Consider the following 23,383-nt stretch of genomic DNA (forward strand, 5'->3'; position numbering starts at 1 on the left):
AGCACTTTTTGGGTGTTTGTGGGATTTGGGGTTGGAACTACTTTTTGTATCTCTCTAAACTTAATGTAAAGCATTTTACGTTCTTAAAGGACGTAAAATATACATATTAAAAATTTCCCAACTATTGGATACAATAGAATTGTTACTAACTCATGTAAAAGATGAACTTATTAAATCATCTTAAAAGGAAGCTGGGCAAACCACTACAATAGCTTATTTGTCTTTTTCGAGAAAAAGAACTGCTTTTGCGCCATCTGTATAAATTTTTATATGGCATAGCTACGATGTTAAAGAGCGGCTTGGATGATATCAGAAAAACTTTGTCAAAACCTAGAAAAAAAAAAAAAAAAAAAAAAAAAACGATGTTTTTGACTTCAAAAAAGAAGAAATAAAGAAAAAATAAAAAGTAGTTTTTGAGACTTGCAACGGATTGAATGAAATCCGAAACGTACATATAATTTGGTTGCAGTTACAGAAGTCAGTAGTGGTCATAATCATTTTTTGAAATATATCTGACATTGTCATGTTAGTTTCCATCCTGAACGAGACAGCTTACCAGGATCCAAATTATCCAAATCAGACTTGCAAACCACTTGAAATTGCCAGAAATGTTTTAAGATGTTGCTTCTGATCACTACTAAGGTCTGAAAATGCTCGCAAGTTACATCTTTCAGATTACGTTCAATCCGTTTAAAGTCAATAACTTTGTTTTTCACAATTCCTCAAAGATTTTCCAATATCGTCCGAGTAGCTCTGTGGCCCCGTAGTTTTCTCAAATAAGAGTTTATAGAAACACAAAGTCATCATTTTTTCGTGAAAGAGGTAAATGAGATGCTATAATAGTTATTTCACTGCAATGCATAGATTACAGTGACAATCTTTAAAAGAATAGCAGGAGTTGGTAATTTTAAAAATATACAGAATATTTATATCATATATATATATATATATATATATATATATATATATATATATATATATGCACACACAGCACATTTCTCTTACTTTTAGGATAAAGCTGTACGCCTAAGGTTATTAACATCATAACTCTGAATTTAGCACGATCTGTTTTATAATAATTGTATTCAACAAATAATGAAAACTGAAAATGCATTTCAGCATGTGGTCCATTCATAACAACTAATTTATTGATGGCAACGTTCTCTAAGAATAAGACTGAGACTGATAAATATAACGTTTCAAATCCTTAAAACTACTTTAATTGAAATACAATCATCATTTCATCATTACAATTAAGCCAGAATAACTAGAAAAAATTGCATTTTTTGTTTAATATTAAATACGCTATGGTACTTTATTACAAGGAAAATGTATTTATTTTGTATAAAAATGAACAACATATATGTTTCTCTCTATTGTTCTACATAACTGTTATTCTGTAACACTCGTACTATAACATTAGTATTGGTTAGATTTTAAAAAATGTAGAGAAGCATGAATTGACGTATAAAAGTATGCAACACATGGTAATCCATTTTTCTGAAAACCAGCACTCGGAACACGAAAGTATTGGTAACGTTGAAGACATATTTTTAAGGATGGCATGATAAGTTTCTTTTTTAGAATGCTTCAGCTAAAACTGGGTATATTACGATAAATTTTGAGCATGGGTTGGTTGTTACTTTTAACGGGAGGAAGGGAAATCGTGATGTAGTAATATCCGAAAAATAATGCACTGTTCTCGTAAAATCAATTTAAAATCAAACATTTATCTATTGGATGATTTTTATGTTTATAATTTTTATAGATAATCATTTTTATTACTGGCCAATACATATATAACTTTTACAATTAATTTTATTCTTCGCTGTCTAAAACCATTTTTATGTTCATTTTGAGCATTTGACATTTTAAAACTTCAATTTGTAATAAATTATGTGTTACACTTTTTTTCAACGTATTTCACACCCTTCCTATTTTTTGTTCAAGCGTAACATTTCATCTTTCTCCCTTTCCTTGTCAAATGACACGTTTATTACTTCAGCATATTAACGTAAGGAATGCTTTTATTTCAACAAAAATGTGTTTGGTCGCACTCGCCTTTGTCCAAACTAACAATTTCACGAACGCACCTAATACCCCCTCAAAGTTGAGTTTATGTGTTTTCGAACCCATACATATGTAATTATATTAGCGATTTCTGGCTTTTTAAAATATACAATTTGTCTGTTATCAGACATAAATTTAAAAAAAATAATGACATTTGTTTTTCTTTCAAGAAAAAAAAAAAAAAAGCAATTCCTCACTTGGAATGGGTTAGTCATTTAGGAATATTGAAGCTGCTATATTCTTTAATAGAAACCAGTTAAAATGACATAAATATATACTCTTAAGGTGTGAAGTAGATATCCAACGTGTCTAGTAATTGCCTTGAATTTAGATTCTTAGCAAGCAACGATGTTCCTCAATGCAAATAGAAACTGAATAAAATAAGTAAACAGAGACGAACCTATACAACCGCATTCCATACTGATACTGTAGCTTCAGGTTTTTCTCTCTATTTGTATCTCTCACTGTCCCAAGCCTCCAAATTATTGCAAAGAAACTTTTTAATATGTAAAACAATTTTGAAAAAAGAAAAAGCCAAAAATATTTTTTGTAATATTATAAAAATATGAAACAACACTGAACTCATTATCTCAAAGGGTTAAACTAGAGCCGCTAAAAAGAAAGGCCGAAGCATCAGCTTAAGTTTAGCCATTTTGAATCGACTTTTCATTGTTGCGCTGCTAGGGTTACCACAGCAAAGTTTCGGATTTCGCCAAATGTGCCGAAAATAATATATTGTTTAATAAACAAGTAACGTACCGCTAATAATTGTTCACATTGAACAATCACCAAACGCGATAACTCGCCAGAAAAGACAACCACTCAAACACGCGCTCCGGTCCAAAATGGCTAATCTAAAGCTGATGCGTCGGCTCGTATATATAGAGGACCTTAGGTTGAACGGTATGTGTTTGTTAGTTTTTGCTATTTAGTAACTTTATTAAGAAATTTTCGTTTAAGTATTTTCTTTAAAAAAAATAATCTAAAAGTTCTTAACATAAGTTTAACGCTTAAATACAGCAAATATTTTCCCCAACAGAATAATTTTTTAAAACTGATTGAATAATATTATTAGCATAAGTAGTTCAAAAATGAACCTTAACACAATCTTCTCAAAAGTCTTTTGCTTTAAGCAAAGCAATAAAATACGGAGGTTGAAACTGAGAAAGAAACAAAGACGTTAATATGATAAAATGTTATAGTTTTTCCTCTTTAGTAAGAAAACTATAAAATATGCCTACTCGTTCTAAACTAATTGAAAATAACATTTGAGCACATGAGAATAAAGTTTCCTGGAGAATTTATTTCAAACAAAATAAAATAAATGAACCAGATTATACCATGTAAGTCGGTAATGGGAAACTCAGACAGACACGCATTCCAAAATATTGTGTAGACCTGCGCACACATTTCCACTCTAAGAAGCTTATGTACATATTCAAAATTTAATGACGTCTATAATTCGTATATTTGTTGATTTTGGTGGTATTTCAAAAATCACCTTTTCCACCTTGCCGTTTTCTTATTTATTGGCGAGACGGACAAATGAAAACGGAGAAAAATGAGGCAATAAGTAACTACTGAATCATGCTTTAGCATAAGTGGATACGTTTCTCTCTAACGAAGAAAAGCTTAATTACATAAGCTTACTAGCGGTACTCGCACGGCTTTGCCCGTAGTATGAAATAGAAAGTCATTTCGTTCGCATGTATATTTAAAATAATAGGTAACGAGTTCCTCGCCAATATGGCTATGTTAATTTGCTCGCCCATGTTGTGCTAATTTGCTCGCCCACGTTATGATAATTTACTCGTCAATGTTATGGTAATTTACTCGTCCATGTTATGATAATTTACTCGTCCATGTTATGATAATTTGCTCGGTAAAATAAGGTTAAAATTGGAAAAGAAAAAGTAAGAAATCGAATTTTAAGAAATCGCATCGAGTTGTTCATCCCTATGCTACAAAAAAATTTTGTGCCAAATTTCATGAAAATCGGCCGAACGGTGTAGGCTGCGCGTAACAGACATCCAGCCATCCAAATATCCAGAGATTCAGACATATAGACTTTCAGCTGTTTAATTAGTAAAGAAGATATGCATTTATGTGTTTGATATTATACAGGTTGTGTATAAAGTATTGCATAAATAAAGGAACTTCAAAAAAAAAAACTATTTTATATATATATATATATATATATATATATATATATATATATATATATATATATATATATATATATATATATATATATATATTATATATATATATATATATATATATATATATATATATATATATATATATATATATATATATATATATATATATATATATATATATACTTTATATATATATATATATATATATATATATATATAAATATATATATATATATATATATATATATATATATATATATATATATATATGTATATATATATATATATATATATATATATATATATATATATATATATATATATATATATATATGTGTGTTGTGTGTGTGTGTGAATATGTATGAATACAAAAAATATGTATAATTTTTAACCTTTTTATATCATTAAGCGGTTATTTCCATCGGTACAAAACTTGCCAAATACATATAGGTTGAACTAGCATCGAAAGCGAAAATGCCGTCTACGACCGAAAAAACACCTAAAGCCCTGGTTTCCTAGTAGCGAAATCACCGAGCTTTGACGTCGATACTCGGCGTGACGCTGAAATCCAAGTCAAGTGATTCCGGCGTGCCACCCACAACGCCGGTTTTGCTCGGGCGCGCATGCGCAGAAGAATCAAGTTTTCCTCTCGGCGAGAAGCGACGCCGAAGCTCGGCGATTTCCTCCTAGGAAACCAATGCTTAAAGGAGCTACGTGGGGCTTTTTATGGATCGAACCCCGGAATCTCTGGATTAAGCACATTTTAGCAATGTAAGTTTGGTCGTTTCTATCATTATATAAACTGTAAAGACCAAACCTAACGCCCAGAAAAAAAAAAAAAAAAAACTCGCTGCGCTAATATCTGCGCGAAGCTGAAAATTCTCTAAACCTTCTCAGAGAAACAGATGTGCATACGTAGAAATTTATTGATGTTCTAAAAAAATCTATTAAAAAGGAATTATGCATGTAGCACCTGTTTTTCGTTACTAAATTGCCTTTATCAATGCAGGGTGTTTATAACCACCCTGTACTTTTATGTACTTGCTGAACTTGCTAAAACTTTGTATAACATTAAATACAGGGTGTTTCAAAATGAATAGCGGGGTTTTAACATGTTATGATATTTATTACACCAAAGTTTTAGCCACAAGTGATATATCAAATGAAAGATAAACTCAAACAGTTTTACATAATAGCCTACAAGTGTTCAATGTGAGCACCATTCGTCACTCGGCGCACGTCAAGACGATATGAGAGTTCTTCCCAAACTTTGATGAGTGTCTCATTAGTAATTGCTGCAACAGCTGTTTCAATCCTGTTTCTTAATTCGAGAAGGTCGGCTGGCAGTGGAGGCACATACACACGGTCCTTAATAAACCCCGAAAGATAGAAATCACACGGCGTTAGGTCGGGTGACCGTGGAGGCCAGGGAAACAAGCCCTGTCATTAGGCCCCTTACGGCCAATCCAGCGGTCGGGTACAGTTAGGTTAAGCCAATCGCGCAACTCATTATGCCAGTGAGGCGACGCACCATCTTGCTGAAAGATGAAGTTTTCTGGTTCATCTTGTGCCAGTTGAGGGAAGAGCCATAGCTACAAGCGCTTTCTATCGGAATGCAGCAGAAACATTCCACGCGCATGCGCACTGATGCCAACAAACAAAACTGTTTGAGTTTCTCTTTCATTTGATACATCACTTGTGGCTGTAAGTTTGGTGTAATACATATTATAACATGTTAAAACCCCGTATTCATTTTGAAACACCCTGTATAATAATTTGTTTCCTAATTACAGCTGATTGCGAATCTATGTCTCTCGATGTCAAAGGTCCACATTTCCACGTGGAACCACCTACTCGAGTGGAATTCTCCAACAACAGTGGCACTGAAGTGCGGTGTAGAGCCGACGGAGCACCAACTCCCATAATCAGTTGGATAAACAAGGAAGGCACTGTCGCTCGAGATATTCCTGGATTGCGCCATACTCGGTCAGATGGCACTTTGGTCTTGCTGCCATTCCGCAGATCTGAGTATCGGCAAGATGTCCACGACACCGTTTATCAGTGTTCTGCTGCAAACAAAGGAGGCTCAATTTTAAGTCGAGAAGTTCACGTCAGAGGAGGTATGTAAAAATTTTTCTCGGCGAAGAGTTTTAATAAACTGACTGAAATACGTTCCTTTAAGGACTTTCGATTACGATTACTTGGTTAAAAATAATCCTTTGCCTTAATTCCCAGTATCTTAACTCTTTTTACTTCCTTTTACGAAGTAAAGTAAGTATTGTATTCACGAAAATTTTTTGATCCAGAAATATCGCCAAGCTTTTGGTTTTGACTTGGTGAAAAATTTGGCATTTTTTTTTTTTTTTTTAATTTGGTTTCGTTTAGGCCACTATTGGTGATTTTAAGAGAGTTAACCATTGAATCATATTGAAATGTTCAATATTGTGAAAATTAATCTGTATAAAACGTTTTTTTTTTCTTCTGTTCGCTGCAAACTTGGGGCAAAAATATTTAAAGTGGTTCTTTGCTTATTACAAGGCACTACTATTATCATTAAATTGGTGTAAAAAGAAGTCATGTGATGCACACATCTGCTCATTTTTTTATAAAAAGCGCACAGTTTTCCGTCCTTCGTTTACGCTTTTTCAATTTTCTAGTACAGTTTTAGAAGCATTTATCCTCAATATTTCCTTATTTAGTAGAGCATCAGGATTACAGGAGATATTATATAAATACAAAATAATATAGCAAGAATTAATACTTGAATGGGCACTTTTTAGAAATCTGAATTTAATTTACGCGCCTAGTTTTACCTTTTTCCAATGTATTGGAAGAAGGCGTCTCAACGTAAACTTACCTTACTTTTTCATCCTCAAAAATAGTTTCTTTGAAAATTACTCTGTCTCAATAGGCATCACGGTGTCAAATGATTGCTGACCAATACTTATATAACTTTCAGCATTTGATGCAGCGGTTAGTATTTTATAGTATTTTAAAGAGTATAATTTGTGTCAATAAAATTAAAATGCATCGGTTGTATCGGAGTTAAAAAGTCTCCACAAGTATTTTTTTCAAAAAAAAAAAAAAAAAAAATCTTTAAGAACAAATACATGTTTCCACTCAAAATACCGATTAATCGGTACGGTAGGACGTTAGTTTTCAATATTATCTTTTGCCAATTTTCTCTGTATGTATAAATTCCAAAATCTGGAGAAACATTTGAAAAAAGAAAAATTTACAAGTAAATAAAACAATAGATAGATGCATATTAAGAACGATTTTTGGATTTCAAATCTAGAGATACACATAAATATGGATAGGTAGATATATTTACGGATGTATTAGAAAAACATATAGATACATTTATAGGTTTATATATATATATATATATATATATATATATATATTACGGTGGTCCTTATTTTTGAAGTTGTAGATATTTTACACGACTTTACACGACGCCCCCTCAGTTTGTTCCATTATACAAATAAGAGATCCATGCAAAATTTTAAGTCAATCCATGAATATTAACACTTGCCCCTAGGGCTAACTTTTTTTGAGTTTCGAAGAAAAAATTGCGGATTTTCTCATTTTTATGCTAAAATATTCTTAAATTTCATATTTAAAGTAATTTTGAACTTCAATAAATGTTGCTACTTCCAGACCAACCATTCTCTAATTTTCGTTCTGTAAAATTTTACATATTACATAGGGTACATGTACACCAATGGCCTTGGGACAGGCATACCGTTTCAAACCAAGCGGCAGGGGAACATTTCTTTCCACCAAGATGGACACAAGGGATTCTAAAGGCCATTAATGAATGGCCTAGGTCATTAATGAATGATTTTTGACAACAACAAATTGCCTCCTCCAGGCTTTGGGGGTGTTGATTTAGAAAATTTTCTGTGTATGTAATAGGTGTGGCAAATAGGGTCACTAGGTTTCCATGCTGTAAATATAAGTAATGACAATTACATTTTAATTCGCTGATCTTTAGTTATATACTTAAATGTTTATGCATTCTTAAAGTTTAAATTTTGAAAAATCCTCGATTACCTTACCATAAAATTAAAATCTGTTTTCCATATCTAAAACATAAATTTAAAAAAATTCCAGATCGGAATAATGTAAAAATCTATACTTAAAACTATCTTCTATTTCAGTACATAATCCTTTATTATCATCAAATTCCTCTTGCAATTCATAAGATTTAGAAACCGAAATGGGTATCTATCCTAACCTTTTGAACCTTTTTTCTATATCTAGTCTACCACAACGCAAAAAAAATTGACAACTATTGAGATCTGCTCGCATTTCATAAATGTTAGACAAATGCCATATTAGGGACAAAGATGCTGCTCATTTATTTACAGCCTATGTAGATGCAGTAAATTTAAATCCAAAAAACCTTATGATCAATCGTACATCCCTTAAGAGAGCAAGAGAAAATCTTCGAGAGGTAAAATCAGATTTCATGAATTTAAATTTAGATTTTTTAGTTATTCCATGGGATACAAAGCTATACATCCAGATGTAACTGAAAAAAAACGCCAATAGGCTTGACATGATAGCTTCAGGTTCCAATGTTGAACAGCTACTCAGAATTTCTGAGATATTTCTTCAGTTGTATATGATATCTTAGATGATTACTTTTTATTGCTAACTTTTCAAGCTGTAGTGTTTTATACAGGTACAATAGTGTTTTATTACAATACCGGCCGTATAAATTGTGCATGTAATTTTTTAGAGCAAAAGCTGAACGGTGATATATTGCATTTGTATTGCTATCATCATGCTCTTGAAACTTCGTACTGCAGAGTGTCTTTAAAGAAGTTCTTGCCTTTCTTAGTTTTAGACTCGATATTCCATTATTTAAGCGCTTCAAAATTCAAAAAGTACACATACCACTTAAATTCTAAAAGAAGAATTTGATGACATATTTTTGTTCGTAGAAAGCGGAATTAAGAAATATTACAGAGAATTCTCATAACGTGTAATAATATTTCTTGGTGAAGTCCTCCCTCCTACAGGGATATGTTTTCGGCAACCTGGAGCTTATCTGTGAGCCAGATGGGTGGCAAAAGGAATTTATTATTTGAATATTTATATATTTAGGAAACAATTTAAATTGACTTTACATGAAGAGATTGCCCGTAAATGCTGTTTTACAGTTAAATGTTGCATGAAGCTATAGTTTTTCGCAGCAACCCATTCTAGGTCTTTTAAATTATAAAGTCTAGTGTTTAAAAAACCTGCAGCGTACAAAATGATGACAAACATGCAGCAGAAGCAGTGATTGAAAAATTCATAAATCACTTATGGTACTTAGGGGATGAACTAGTAGCTTTGTCCGTATTGGATGAAGGAATTAACTTTGAATATAGGAAAAGACTACTTCAAAAAAATGCTTGCTGAATAAGAAGACGTGTCTGATGACTGTATAAAAAATTTCAGATAACAGTAGATGATTTGGAATACTTTCTTAGTATAGACCTTTCTCTTTATAGAATCAATTACAAGTCAATAAATCTGTTTGATAAGTTACAAACACCAAAAGATGTTTTCCTATTTGATCCTGATACATGGCAAAATGAAGGAAGTTATTAAAAGGGAAGAGATATCGTTAAAATGCTGAAAGTTGTGAATGATACAACTGAAAGAAGAGCACAATTAATCGAAGAATTTCACAAACAGTTTACCAAATATGAGTCACGAAAGCAATTCAGTATTTTACAGGCAGTCCAAGACTATCGGGAAAAAATGCACGCGATTGAGATACATTGAGAAAAAACTACGATTAAGGTAAAGTTTCTAAAGCACTATTTCATTCTTATTCAATGTAAAATCTTTAGACGATATGAAGTAATTAAAAAGATTAATTTTAGTGCTACCTCGCTGTAAAAATAGTTTGCAAACATAGGAGAAACGATGTACGGGGTCTGAAGTAAAAACTCGAAGATTTGTGAGAACATTATCAAAAGTGTTTAAGTTCAACGTCCTAGGTGCACGTGTTATTATTGACCGATCGAGTTCAAATTTTGCACCGATTACTTTTTATTATAGTGTCACAAAACTAGGGGGCGTCGCTTGTTGAATTCCGAAAAAAAAATTTTCCCATATAAATAAGGACCACCCTAATATATATATATATATATATATATATATATATAGAGAGAGAGAGAGAGAGAGAGAGAGAGAGATAGGTAACTCCACAAATATGTAGATCCATACGGATACATATGTATAAGATTTAAAGATGTATATAGATTAAATTTTCTTTTTATTGAATTACTTGCACATAAAACGTAATAATTGTTTAAGGTTATATATTTCATTTTTCATCTCTTCAATGATTTCTAACTGAAAGGATAACTTTTCTGTACGTAAAAAATGCAGAAATACGAATTCAAATCAATTTTTTCTCATCTTTTTTAAAAATGAATTTCATATCAAAAGGAATCGAAGCATCAAATTTTCCTTTACTTGCAATGAACATATGTAAGGATTTTTTTTCTTAAAGATCCTTATTTCTGAGGCAGCAATGTGGTTTCAAGTATGTGCAAAAAGCAATGAAACTTGATAAATATTCATGAATGCAAAAATATTAAAGAAGTTTCTTTTTCCTTTTTTTTTTTTTTCGATTTCCCAACATTGAAAATTCAAAGAAGTCAATTACTCGAGGCTGCAAATTGAATACTTTTTTTTGCATAGTTTGGCATATTTTTCTAACGCAGAGCGATTTTTTTTCTCCTACCACGAGAAAGGGGAAAAAAAGAAACCTTAGTTTTCTGTTAGTTTTATCCTATGCATGAAGAATTTCATTGTTTTTTCATCTTAATAAGTATAGGCGTCTTCGTTCCAAAGCAGTGTTTAAAAATGAATAGCGTTAACATTTTTTTTTTCCCTTCCATTCAAATATTCAGCTTTTACATCCCTCGAATAATTTCACGAGCAATATTTTTTATGCTACAGTTAGTATATTAAAATAAATTATTTCTTGTCTATCTAAATATTTACGAAATATAAATACTTTAATGAGGTAAAACATATATACGCTTTTCAAATTTAAACACAGGTGAAACTAATGCAAATTTTCACTATTTTTTGACATAAGCGCTTAAAACAGTAGGTGTTTTAAGCGGTATCGTTTGAAATTTCCAGAATATAAAGGTAAATATAAATTGAATATTGTAGAATTTATGAAACGTAGACTTCAAAAACGTCCTTACGAGCAGGTGTTTTTGCTGATTTTTTCAAGATTTCGATCGTAAAGATTTATGCCTCAATGCAAATAGATAATCACATTCAGATAATTTAAATATTTAAAATCATCAGAACAATTCTTGTGGAGATGCAAACATTAAAATTTCCCTGAACCTGTGCCCTTGTATCAGGAAAGTAATAGAACAAAAATAGCGTAAAAATTACATTAACGAGCTGATGTTTGCATCACATGACTTCCTTTTTCTCCAATTTAATGTCATTTTCTCATTATTGGAAGTTTTAACATGATTCAATAGTTTACTCTCTATATATCACCAACAGTGGCCAAATTGAAACCAAATTTAAAAAAAAAAAATTAAAAAAATCACCAAATGTTTCGCCAAGTTTTCGACAAAACTTGGCGAGCAAAAGATTGGCGATATATTGCCAAGTGTCCGCCAAATTATAACACCACTTAAGTTTACACCGAAATTAGCAATGATTTCCCCCCAAAAAGGGGCAAAAAGACCCCTTTTGGAGCATCCGAATGCAACCAAAAAGGACAGTGCACAACTAGACCCCACTAGAAGTCTACGTACCAAATTTCAACTTTCTAGGACATTCCGTTCTTGTGAGTTATGCGACATACATACACACATACGCACATACAGACGTCACGAGAAAATTCGTTGTAATTAACTCGGGGATCGTCAAAATGGATATTTCGGGTGCCTGTACGTTCCTAGGCACATATCCACGTGTGGTCGGGTTGAAAAAAAGCTAAACATTCACTCGGGGGTCAGCAAAATGGAAATTAAGGCCGATTTTTGGGTGAAAAATTTTTCGCGAATACAACACTTCTTTTTTTTTGTAAAAGTAAGTAAAAAAAAAAGCGATAATACCTTAAATTCGTTTTTGTTGCAAATTTTTATCTCATATTTTACAACAAAGATAATATATTATAATATTCTTCAATAGGATATTATAACGTGTTTCAGCGAAAAAAAAAAAAAGCTTCCTTTAATGGTCTTAATAAGCGCAATGATTGCACCTCTACTCCAATCGTATTCCATTTAAATATGCATAGCAAAAGGCAGTGAATATAAATCAGGTAAATTTGAAAAGAATGATAATTATATCAAAAAAAAAATTAATAATAAAATCAATAGCGTGAAAAAATTTCTCAGCTTCAAAAGTAATTAATGAATACATTAAAAACGAATCACATGAATAAGACGCGAAAACATTTATTGTCTGATAAAAAGAGGATATGCAGTATACTTTATGAAGAACGTGGGCTCTATTTCAAAATGCAATTAAATTTTGATCGTTTCCAGAAACATTTGACTGGTGTACACATCTTATTAGATGCGTCCGTTACTGAGCAACATAGTTTATTTATTAGTTCTATTGTAAATCTTTAAAACGAAATTTTATTACACACAGGTAGAGTCCCCGTTCTTCATAAGGTTCGTACAGTTGAACAAGAATATAACATATTTGGAATTTCTGCAAGTTGTTTTTTGCAACAAATGATACGTTTGTAACCGTGAAATGGCTGTACAAGGATAAACGTCAATCTACGGAAAAACGAACTCCCTTAATTAATTTGAAGTTCATGCAATAAACCTCAAAATGTAGCTACGTACATCATAACAAATTAAGTTAATACTTTTCAAATATGGCAACTTTCATGCAATGTTGTAGCAGTATTACTGAGCAAGAGGAGTTCAGTACGCCATTTACCACACTACCACTAAAAATAGTACAAAAACAAACGAGTAACAGCGCTTTTGACTGCAGATTTCAGCAAGTACACGGTCTGCTTAATATGACACACGAGTTCCGCTGATCAGAGGAAAAAATATACCGGAATGCGAGTAACTATTTACTGTAGCAAAAACAATAGTTGGCAAGTCATCCTATAATGATGTCAAGTAATGGAAGACTTATAAAAAAAGAACACAGGTACCGTATGGATTAAAAGTTTAAGAGAAATCATACTTACATGCATTACTATTTTTCTTTTTTATGGTTTAAATGCTTAAGCTTTTAAGATAATTAACTTGTGACTGTTTTTAAGTCATTTTCAATGAGAATCATCAACCAATGGGAATCATCATCAAAAGTAAAATGACGGGCCTTGTCATTTTACTTTTGATGATGATAATTGCTTATACTTCCGGTCTAGCCGCAGGCTAGAGCAGGTCCATGAGCCCAAATGTCCCCAAAAAATCTTAAACCAGGAGAGGACTGGTGTAAATGTCCTCCTCTATTTCCAGTCCCGCACAATTCTAAAGATGGTCTGGAGATGCTTGCACCAATCTACATTTGGTACAGATCTCGAAAACTTCCTCACCAAAATGAAAAGAAAGGTACTTTATGTGCCCACTTGCACACTTGCAAGCCTACTTATTGTTGTTAATTATACTTTTACAACCTTTTTACTGAAAACGGTCAAGTACAGGCAGTGACAGTTCTGAGCGAATGGTGCTGTCAGTACCAAAAAATTATGGTTGTTGACCTAATTAGTGGTATGAAACTTGAAGTAAATAACTCACTCTTACCTAAATAGTAGCTGTGGTTAGCGGACGAAGTTCGTGCTCTGCTAGTGGGAATCGATTTTAGTCCCGAGCCCCCCCCCCCCCCCCACCTTAATGGTAGATTTTAAGATACGACAAATCCATGTTTCCTTCGATTTGTTAAACTTTTGGCTTATGCCACTATCATTCAAACCCTTTCACTTAAACCAAAACTAAATTTCTTACGAGCTAAATTTATGGTACCGCGGAGTTTAGTTGACGTAGCTCCATTCTGGGATGTGGGGAAAGTATTTCCTCCTATATAGGGTTGGTTTGGGGAAGTGGGTCACTCCCCTAAAACTGAAATATGAATAAAGATTTCAAACTTTTTTGCACAGATCATGTTAAATTTAATGACATGGACTGGTTTTGCACATATTTGAGATTTGTGGATTTTTTTCTAGATCATAGCACTTAGTCAAAAAAAAAAAAAAAATGCTTGCGAGTTCAAGCAACATTTTTCAGAGAATCATTTCCAGGTTAGTTTTTATTATATTTTTATGATAATTAATTTTTCACGTATAGTTTAACTTAAAGTTCATACAGCAACAAGAATTTTTGCATAATAAAATATTATTTAAAAGTGTTTAAGAGGAGGGATCCCACTTACCCCGTACATTTTTGTTATGCGGGGTAAATGGGTCCCGCTATAATAATAGGGATTTCAAAATCAAAAATAACTCTGATTAAATATTTGTACTGGTGAAATACAAGACAACAATGATGGGTTAGTAGAAATTGATTGTTCAGCTACAAAAACTGCTAAAGCTGGTGACTATGTATTTGTGAAACATATATGGAAGAAAATCATTAAAATTTAATTGAGTCTAATGTTGCAAACAACACTGTTGAATTTGCAAGAACGAATAGAAATAGTGACCCTTTTTATTGACATTTTGCAGATGATTTTGGAATAATTACTGACGATGAAGCAATAATGGTTCTTTCTTAGCCAACTTTACCTTGACGCAGTCATTTAGTGTTTCCAATTTCTTTTTCAATTTATAGCTTTGGTAAATTTACTCAAATTGATCTTATTTAACTGCATTACGTTTATTAAACACACTTTTATGTGTAAAGTAAAATATTTCTTATAGGCTTTTAATAATTTTCACAAATGATATTGTTTTGTTTTTCGTTATAAAATTTTCCGTGATACAGATTTAAAGGACAGTAAATATCTCATAAATGAATGAATTTACAAAATAAAAAAAAATTAACACTAAAAATGTACATGCTTTATCATGTAAGACTACCTTACCTCCTTTTTAGATATGATCCATTTAAATTTAAATGAAAGGGGTGGTGACCGACTTACCCCTTACTATGGGGTAAGAGGGACACCCATCCCATTTTTAAAAAAATATAATCGTTAAGAATATTTAAAGCATTATTTTTTAAATTAATGATGAACTTTTGTTTATTAATGATATGCAAGGTAAGATAAAACAATACGTTTATTTTATTTATTTTTTTTTTGGCTTCAAAATCTTTGTATAAGGTTTCAAAAACAAACTATTCGCAAAAGAGATCCCACTTACCCCAACCAACCCTAATGTTAAGCATTTCAAATATCACTGCAGACGTCTTCTATGTACTAATTATCAAATAATAAAGAACTAAAAAACCAAATTGCGAAATATAAGATTTCAAAATGAGAAGAAAGCAGGACACAAAGTATAATTCTTGGAAGAGCGAAAATTCTCAATTTGCCAAGTCAAACTCCATATACTTATCGAATCATAAAATTCTGACCAGCACAAATTCATTGCATGCATAACATCTAATAAGCATACATTATATATTATTAAGCATACATAATATAATAACATTGGGTATACTTAAAAATAGTTTTAAAAAGAAGGAATCTCAATGTCAGCAAACGTTGCCAAACGAGGAAAATTTAGGGAGGACACAGCCCTTAGCCTTCCATCGGGGAGCCCCTGGAAGAACGCACGGATGACGTCATGAAATAATGTGGACCATAAAGCTTTGTGTTTTTAAAACGTAATATAGTTTAAAATCAAGCTTCAAATGTCCATTATACGTTAAACTTATTAATATTCTTGTTTTAACATCGCTGTTTGTAGCTCAATTAGAAAGCAATTCCCTTCAGCATTATATAATCAATGGTTGATGGTAATTGAGTTCCATTACGTAGAATTTTAAGAAAAAAATGAATATTTCAAATAATATTTTGATGTCAACATAAAAATTATTCTATATGTAAACTTTTTGAGTTTGATTACTGAAACAAAAACCCGAACTAAAAATGAAAAAAAAAAAAATTTATATTTATACAAACGGTTTTTCAGCACAGATTTATGCAATTTCAACTGAAATATTATTTAAAAACTGATGTGTTGTTTCTTGCCTTCTAAATATTTCTTTTCAATGAAGAATGTTTTATTATGAATAAAAAGAAGTTCAATTTATACGAATGAAAATTCTTTTGAAACAAGAAGAAACAGATTTTCCTTTGTTCGACTTTTTCTACTACTTTATAATCAACAATTCTTATTCAGATATTCTATCCAAATTTTTGTTTCGGTGCTTCAATTCTAAAGATTTCAAATGAAAATGTGGAAAGAGACATGACAACAAAACTTGGATCCTTTCACATTTTGAATACGGAAGTCATTGTGAGAGAGATTATCTTCTTTTTCCTTTGTTAAAATTCACTATTTAGCATTCAGCTCAAAGAGCAGTTACAATCTATCAAACCCTACAGATGGTGTTGCAATTCGTTGTCAGGTTCAACATTTTTAAAGTCCAATTTAAGATATTTTCTAAACTAAACTATTACAGTGTATTTTCTTTGCTGTCAAAAAAACGAAGAAGAGTGTAAAAGGTTTTCATAAGAAAGCAGGTTGTTTTAAAGTGGAAAAAAATCATCTTTGGTATTTATTTCAAGGGATAATGCTTTTTTTCTTTCTCCAAGCTAAAAGCAAATTGAAATGTTTCTTATTTTAAACGCAGTCAAGTGTTACTTTGTTTAAAAAAAAAGGAAAGAAATCGATTAAGATTTGTTTTTGTTTAAGCAAATCGATTAAGATTTGTTTTTGTTTCAGCAAATGTGTGAAAACCTATGTTTCTACTTAAAAAATGAAAAGCAGCAGTTGAGTTTTGCGCACTATTTTCAAATGGATATTCCTTACATTTTTCAGTCTTTGATTTAACCAAGTAAATAAAATACATGTAAGAGATAATTCAAACTTGCCTATGGTTTGATAAACACATGAAATAAACAAGAAATGTTCCATATTGCTTGTTTATTTCATACTAGTTGTACCGACACGGCTTTGCCCGTAATAGAAAAATTAAAAGGTCTTTTGGTTGGCCTGTATATTTACAAATAATGTATGGTGAATTTTCTCGCCAATTGGCTTGTACCCATGCTACGGTTCCACGTTATGATCATTTCGTATCTCGCCAATTGGCTTGTGCCCATGTTACGGTTCCACGTTATGATAATTTCGTAATTTACTCGTCCATCTTATGATATTTTTGTTCTTAAAATTGGAATAGAAAAAGAACTACATAGAATTTTCAAAGAATCGCTTCTACGTGCACACCCCCATGCTACAAACTAACTTTGTGCCAAATTTCATGAAAATCGGCAGAGCGGTCTAGGCGCTATGCGCGTCGCAGAGATCCTGACAGACAGAGAGACTTTCAGTTTTATTATTAGCAAAGAATGCCGGCGTTAATATGTTTAGGTTCGAACTCCGCTACAACGAACTCTTAACTTAGCGGCTTTGGTGATCGCTATAGCCAACGGTTTTTAACACCCGATTTTAAAAGGAAGGGGGGAGGGTACCTTAACTTGCTAAGCTACTTCCACAATGATCAACTTTATTACACAATATTTCCTTTAGTCATAAAAAATTAAGTAAATTTTTAATACGAGTATTACTTCTTGCACTCAGTAACAAACAAATTACAACATTTACCTTTTTTGTTAATCCATTGTAGAGTTGAGTGAAACACAATATGTTCAATGTTTAAAATCAAAATTAAATCAAATTTAACAAAAGATTCAAGTTTTCTCTTACATCTAAATTTAAAAACAAATTCAAACAACAAAAGTATTGATTTAACTTTTAACCATTTCTTTTAGTAGGAGCTTGTTAACAACAATTGAATAGTTTTATTCGAAACTCATGTAACATCTGGTACTTATGGTCTAATAAAAACATTAAAAATCGTTTTACTTTTACGAAAAACACTAATGTATAAGTCTAGATCGTTATCAGCTGCCTGTAAAGCGTTTCAAGCATAAAAATATTTCTGTCTGATGTCAAACTCTAAGAGAACAGAGTCTCCTTCAAGTAGCTCACAATCCTACTCGTCAATTCCACAAGGTAGAATTTAGCCCACACGTGTCTCAGTGGTCTCATAAATTATCAACTGTCACATTTAATATCTTATTTCTCAACAGTTGTTTCATTATCGCCTACAGTTTTTCTATATTTTTTGAATTTTCTTTTAATTTCCCTAGTTTGATTGTTTTCTTCTTAGAAAATGTGCTTTGTAGATACACATTGCACAGTTACAATGACACCACTAGAACTAACTATCTTATAAAACACTAACTGCTACACCAGAGCAGGGAATGTGTTTTGTATCAGTTATATATATAATTTACACATTATTTTATCTGCTTTATCTGAGATGTCACTTGGAATCAAATAGTTAGTTATAAAAAAATTTATTATGGCATTTTCAGAAAAATATCCCTTTTTTCACCTTACGGGATCTATTTTGTATTTTTTGATGAATTAATAATACATGTGAGATAAAAAAAAACCATCAAGTTAAAAACTCTGAGATCATAAAATAAAATTAACAAATTTTTCCTTCCTTTTACAAAAAAGGAAGTATTGTATTAACGAAAAAAATTTCAATTAAAAATCGGCCTTAATTTTCATTTTGCTCGCCACCGAATGAATATTGATTTTTTTTCAACCCGACCACACGTGGATAAATGCCTAAGAACGTATAAACACCTGACGAATCCATTTTGACGATCCCCGAGTTAATTAAAACGAGTTTTCTAGCGACGTCCGTATGTACGTATGTATGTACGTATGTGTGTATGTATCTCGCATAACTCAAGAACGGAATGTCCTAGAAAAATGAAATTTGTACGTAGACTCCTAGTGGGGTCTAGTTGTGCACCTTCTTTTTTGGTTGCATTCGGATGCTCCAAAGGTGGTCTTTTGCCCCTTTTTGAGGGGAAATCATTGTTAATTTCGATGCAAACTCAAGTGGCGTTATAATTTAGCAAACACTTGGAAATATATGATATTAAATTGGAGTAAAAGGAAGTCATGTGATGCACACATCAGCTCGTTTTCAAATCAGATTTTAGTGTGGAGCACAGCGGAAGTCTCACTGTGCTTCAACTCAGACTGTCTCGTTGTACCGCACTCCGCTTTTTCCTTTTCATTCCACATTTTAAGGATTTATTTCAGAGACTGTCCTAAACTTTCGTAAGATAATTAGCCACAAAGATAGATCAATTGCTTCTACATTTTCTGCATTTAAACGAAGCAATCGCCTGTTTGATGATTTATTGGTAAATGAAATTGTAACCCCAACTCCAGTGGATGAACCCAAAACATCAGTATACAGCGTTCATTGTTAACCACTGTTTCGTTTCATCATTCTCCTAAAATAGCAGTCTTACCAGTGAAACAATTAAGTTCTCGGATACAGTTCAGCCTTGTCACGGTAAAGCTTTCCCTGCATTTTAAACATTACCAAAACATATCATCAAATTATAATGCCGTGGCGTGATTTTCCTTGTTGATAACGTCAGGAACGTTACCCGATCATTGGCAATTTTAAATATGAGGATAAAATTATGTAAATCGATTAGTGTGAGTGACGAAAAATGAACTCACTATATATACATATACACCCCTGTTTGTGAAAATTGCTACACCACGAAGGACTTACGCGAGTGAGTTAAAAATTGCAGGAAATGTAAAGTAGGGCATGTGATGCAAATGATTAGAATTTTAGACCGGTAGCGCATGCGTATGCTGAGCAGCGCCCTCTGAACGGCGGATCGAACCGAATTTAAATACACGGCTGTAGCGAGGCGTGTATGATTATCGGTGATTATATGCTAGAATAAACGTTAACTGAAATCTTTACTATGCTTCTTCGACAAAAGAAAGCGAAATTTGAGCGAATTTCGGCGTTTGAACGGGGCAGAATCGTCGGCCTTCATAAAGCTGGATTGTTTTATCGTGCAGTAGCCGGCTCGTGTGCAGCGTAACAGCAACAAAATCATGCGTGTTAGGAAGCAGTTTACGAAGGAGGGACGGACAGCTCGGAAATCCGGGAATGGACCCCGAAATGTGACGTCAGCTCGCGATGACAGACACATGGTGCGTATGGCGCTGACGGACCGCACAACATCTTCTAGACCATTGGCAGCACATTGGTCAACAGCTACAGGTGTTTCATTGTTTGCTTCATCAATTCGGAGATGTCTGCTGTTGCATGGGCTGCGCGCAAGGACTCCTTTGTAAAGGAGTCCTGTCACGCGAACAGCGCCGCCTGCGGCTACAATGGGCCACTGTGCATAGGAACTGGCGTGCTGATTGGAAGCAGGTCGTCTTCTCTGACGAATCTCGCTTCAATTTATAGTACCATGATCGCTGAATTCGTGACAGGCGCTATGTCAGTGAACAGCACATTCCGGAGTGCATTATCGAACGGCACAATGGACGAACTTGTGGGCAATTTGAACAATACTCGATGCATAAACGAAGTTTTACAGCCACAAGCTACTGCTTTCCTGCAAGGATTGCCAGGGGTTCTAATCCAGCAGGACAATGCCCGTCCACATGTCGCCAGGACTGTCAAATACTACCTCGATTCGCAGTAGGTATAGCTTTTTCCTTATCCTGCATGTTCCCCGGATATGTCACCGATTGAACGTGTTTGAGATTTTGTTGGGCGGCATCTCGCTCGTGATCCTCGTCCTCTTGCTTCAGCAGACGAACTTTGGTTGCGCATGCAAACAATATAGAATCTTCCGCAGGCAGATATTCAAACTGTGTTTCACTCGATGCCGAGTCGCGTGGCAGCTCTCATTGCGGTGCGTGGTGGCCACAAAAAATACTAATTCCTATTTCTTTTCATTGTTTGTTTGGGTTGAAAATGTAATCATTTATTTGTACAATTAGCACTTAACAGTGTATTAAATTTCTTTCAATTATGATGCTTCCTTCATGGTGTTGCAATTTTCACAAACAGGAGTGTAGATATATATTCATTGCAACTTGAGCTGTATATATATATATATATATATATATATATATATATATATAAATATATATATATGTAAATATAATGTGTATATATATATATATATATATATATATATATATATATATATATATATATATATATATATATATAAATATATATATATGTAAATATAATGTATATATATATATATATATATATATATAAATATATATATATGTAAATATAATGTATATATATATATATTTACATTTAGATTTCTAGATAAATTATTTCTATATGTTCAAAATCAGGCTTAGCAATATTTTTATTGTGAATTTGGTAAATTACTATGCTGAAAAATTAATTTGATTTATTTTAAAAATAGGTTATGTCAAATGGTATTCTTAATTTACACTCTTTAGGATTTGGTTAGCATTCCGCATTTCTCTCAGAACGAACTGCCTACCTCAAGGTACACTCCAGCACTCACTGCTGGGAGGTACCCCCTCCCACAAGAATTTATGATCTATGTTTTGTTTGCTTTTCAGATTTGAAAGAAATATTATAGTTTGGAAAGTCAAATCACTATCAATTCCCCTGCTGATGTGAAAGCAAAAGTTGTCGTATTATGTTCCTTTCACGATTGGTTTATTAATTTAACAACCTCCATTGGGAGAAGAATGGTGGTGATTGTACGCGGGATAAGTTTTGACTTCAAACATCGCAACCAAATACGAATGAATTAAGTTGCATAGCACATGATTGGTCAAAATAAAATGAAAGCTTTATTAAACTAAAAGGTAGAAGACACATTGGTTTAAGATGGAAAAGCTTTTGTAAATAAATCAGAGATAGTAATGAAATGAAAAAAAAAATCATGCACTCTAGGCTTTTATAGTTTTTCAAGAATGATATTAAATATTCATTTAATTTAATACTTCTTAATCTAATTCAAAACTTGCGGCCCGCATCGACCTTGTTGGGGTTGAAACATTATCAATCTTGATTAAATACTTTACAAGTATATAAAGGGAAACACTTTTTTAGAACATTTTTTTAAATTTCTTTTCTTTTTTTTTTTGTGCTATGGATTAAAAAAAAAAAAAAAAATATATATATATATATATATATATAGACCCAATATAGATAGGGGGGACCAAAAAGAAACCGGACTAGTGGTGCGGTGCCAATCCTAGATGTAGTAAAGTGTTCTCCAGCTAGTGGCTCCAGTAGAGACCTTCACAAACCAGCTGTGCCTGCGCAAGTGGCGCCAGTATAGTTAATAACGTCTGATCGCAGTGTTGGTTTTCTCAGGTGTTGTTGCTTTCCGTTCGAACTCTTTACGGCAGATTTAAAAGAACAAACTGCCGGATTGAAATTTTGCTTCCTGCTTGAAACGGCAACGGAATAGCTTATCAAATGCTTCAATAAGCCTTCATGAACGAAGCTATGATCCGTACACAAGTTTTCGAGTGGTTTGGGCGCTTTAAATGTGGTAGTATTAATGTTGAAGATCATGATCGCTCTGAGCGCCCTTCAAAGTGTCGAAATGATGAAAACGTTGAAAAAATCCGCCAAAAAATCTACGAGAGTTTTCGTTTTACGATTGACGAAACTTTAGAAGAAACAGGAGTGAGGTGGAGCTCGTGCGGCGATCGGAAGAATGGTCCCTTCACCATCACAACGCTCCCGTACACACGGCTTTCACTATTAACCACTACTTGGACTCCCAGGGGTGGCCGTTCCTCGACCCCCGTATTCGTCAGACCTTGTCCCTGTGATCTTTTTCTGTTCCCGAGGATGAAAAAAATTCTGAAAGTGAAGTATTTTGATGATGTAGAGGCTGTAAAAACTGCTTCACAACGGGCACTGGACATCGTCAAGTTTAAAGAGTTCCAGGGGAGCTTCTAACAGTGGAAAAAAAAAGAATTAACAAGTGTATTGCAGCTAAGGGTGAACACACACACACACACATACATACATACATACTACATACATACATATATATATATACATACATACATTTGTCCCTTGTAGGGACACATGTGAGCTATGGAAGACAGGATATATATATATATATATATATATATATAT

At 32.8% G+C, this 23,383-nt stretch overlaps 1 protein-coding gene across 1 annotated transcript in view; it reads left to right on the plus strand.

Annotated features, from left to right (window-relative positions):
• Positions 1–2,272: 2,272 nt before the first annotated feature.
• Positions 2,273–23,383, plus strand: part of LOC129222400 (cell adhesion molecule DSCAM-like) — a 105,152-nt gene continuing 84,041 nt past the window's right edge. Inside the window, 2 exon segments of the mRNA XM_054856905.1 lie at positions 2,273–2,276; positions 6,026–6,352. Of these exon segments, the coding sequence (XP_054712880.1) occupies positions 2,273–2,276; positions 6,026–6,352 (331 nt within the window).

The sequence above is a fragment of the Uloborus diversus genome, chromosome 5 (genome assembly GCF_026930045.1).
Source record: "Uloborus diversus isolate 005 chromosome 5, Udiv.v.3.1, whole genome shotgun sequence".
NCBI classification, from domain to species: Eukaryota; Metazoa; Arthropoda; class Arachnida; order Araneae; family Uloboridae; genus Uloborus; species Uloborus diversus.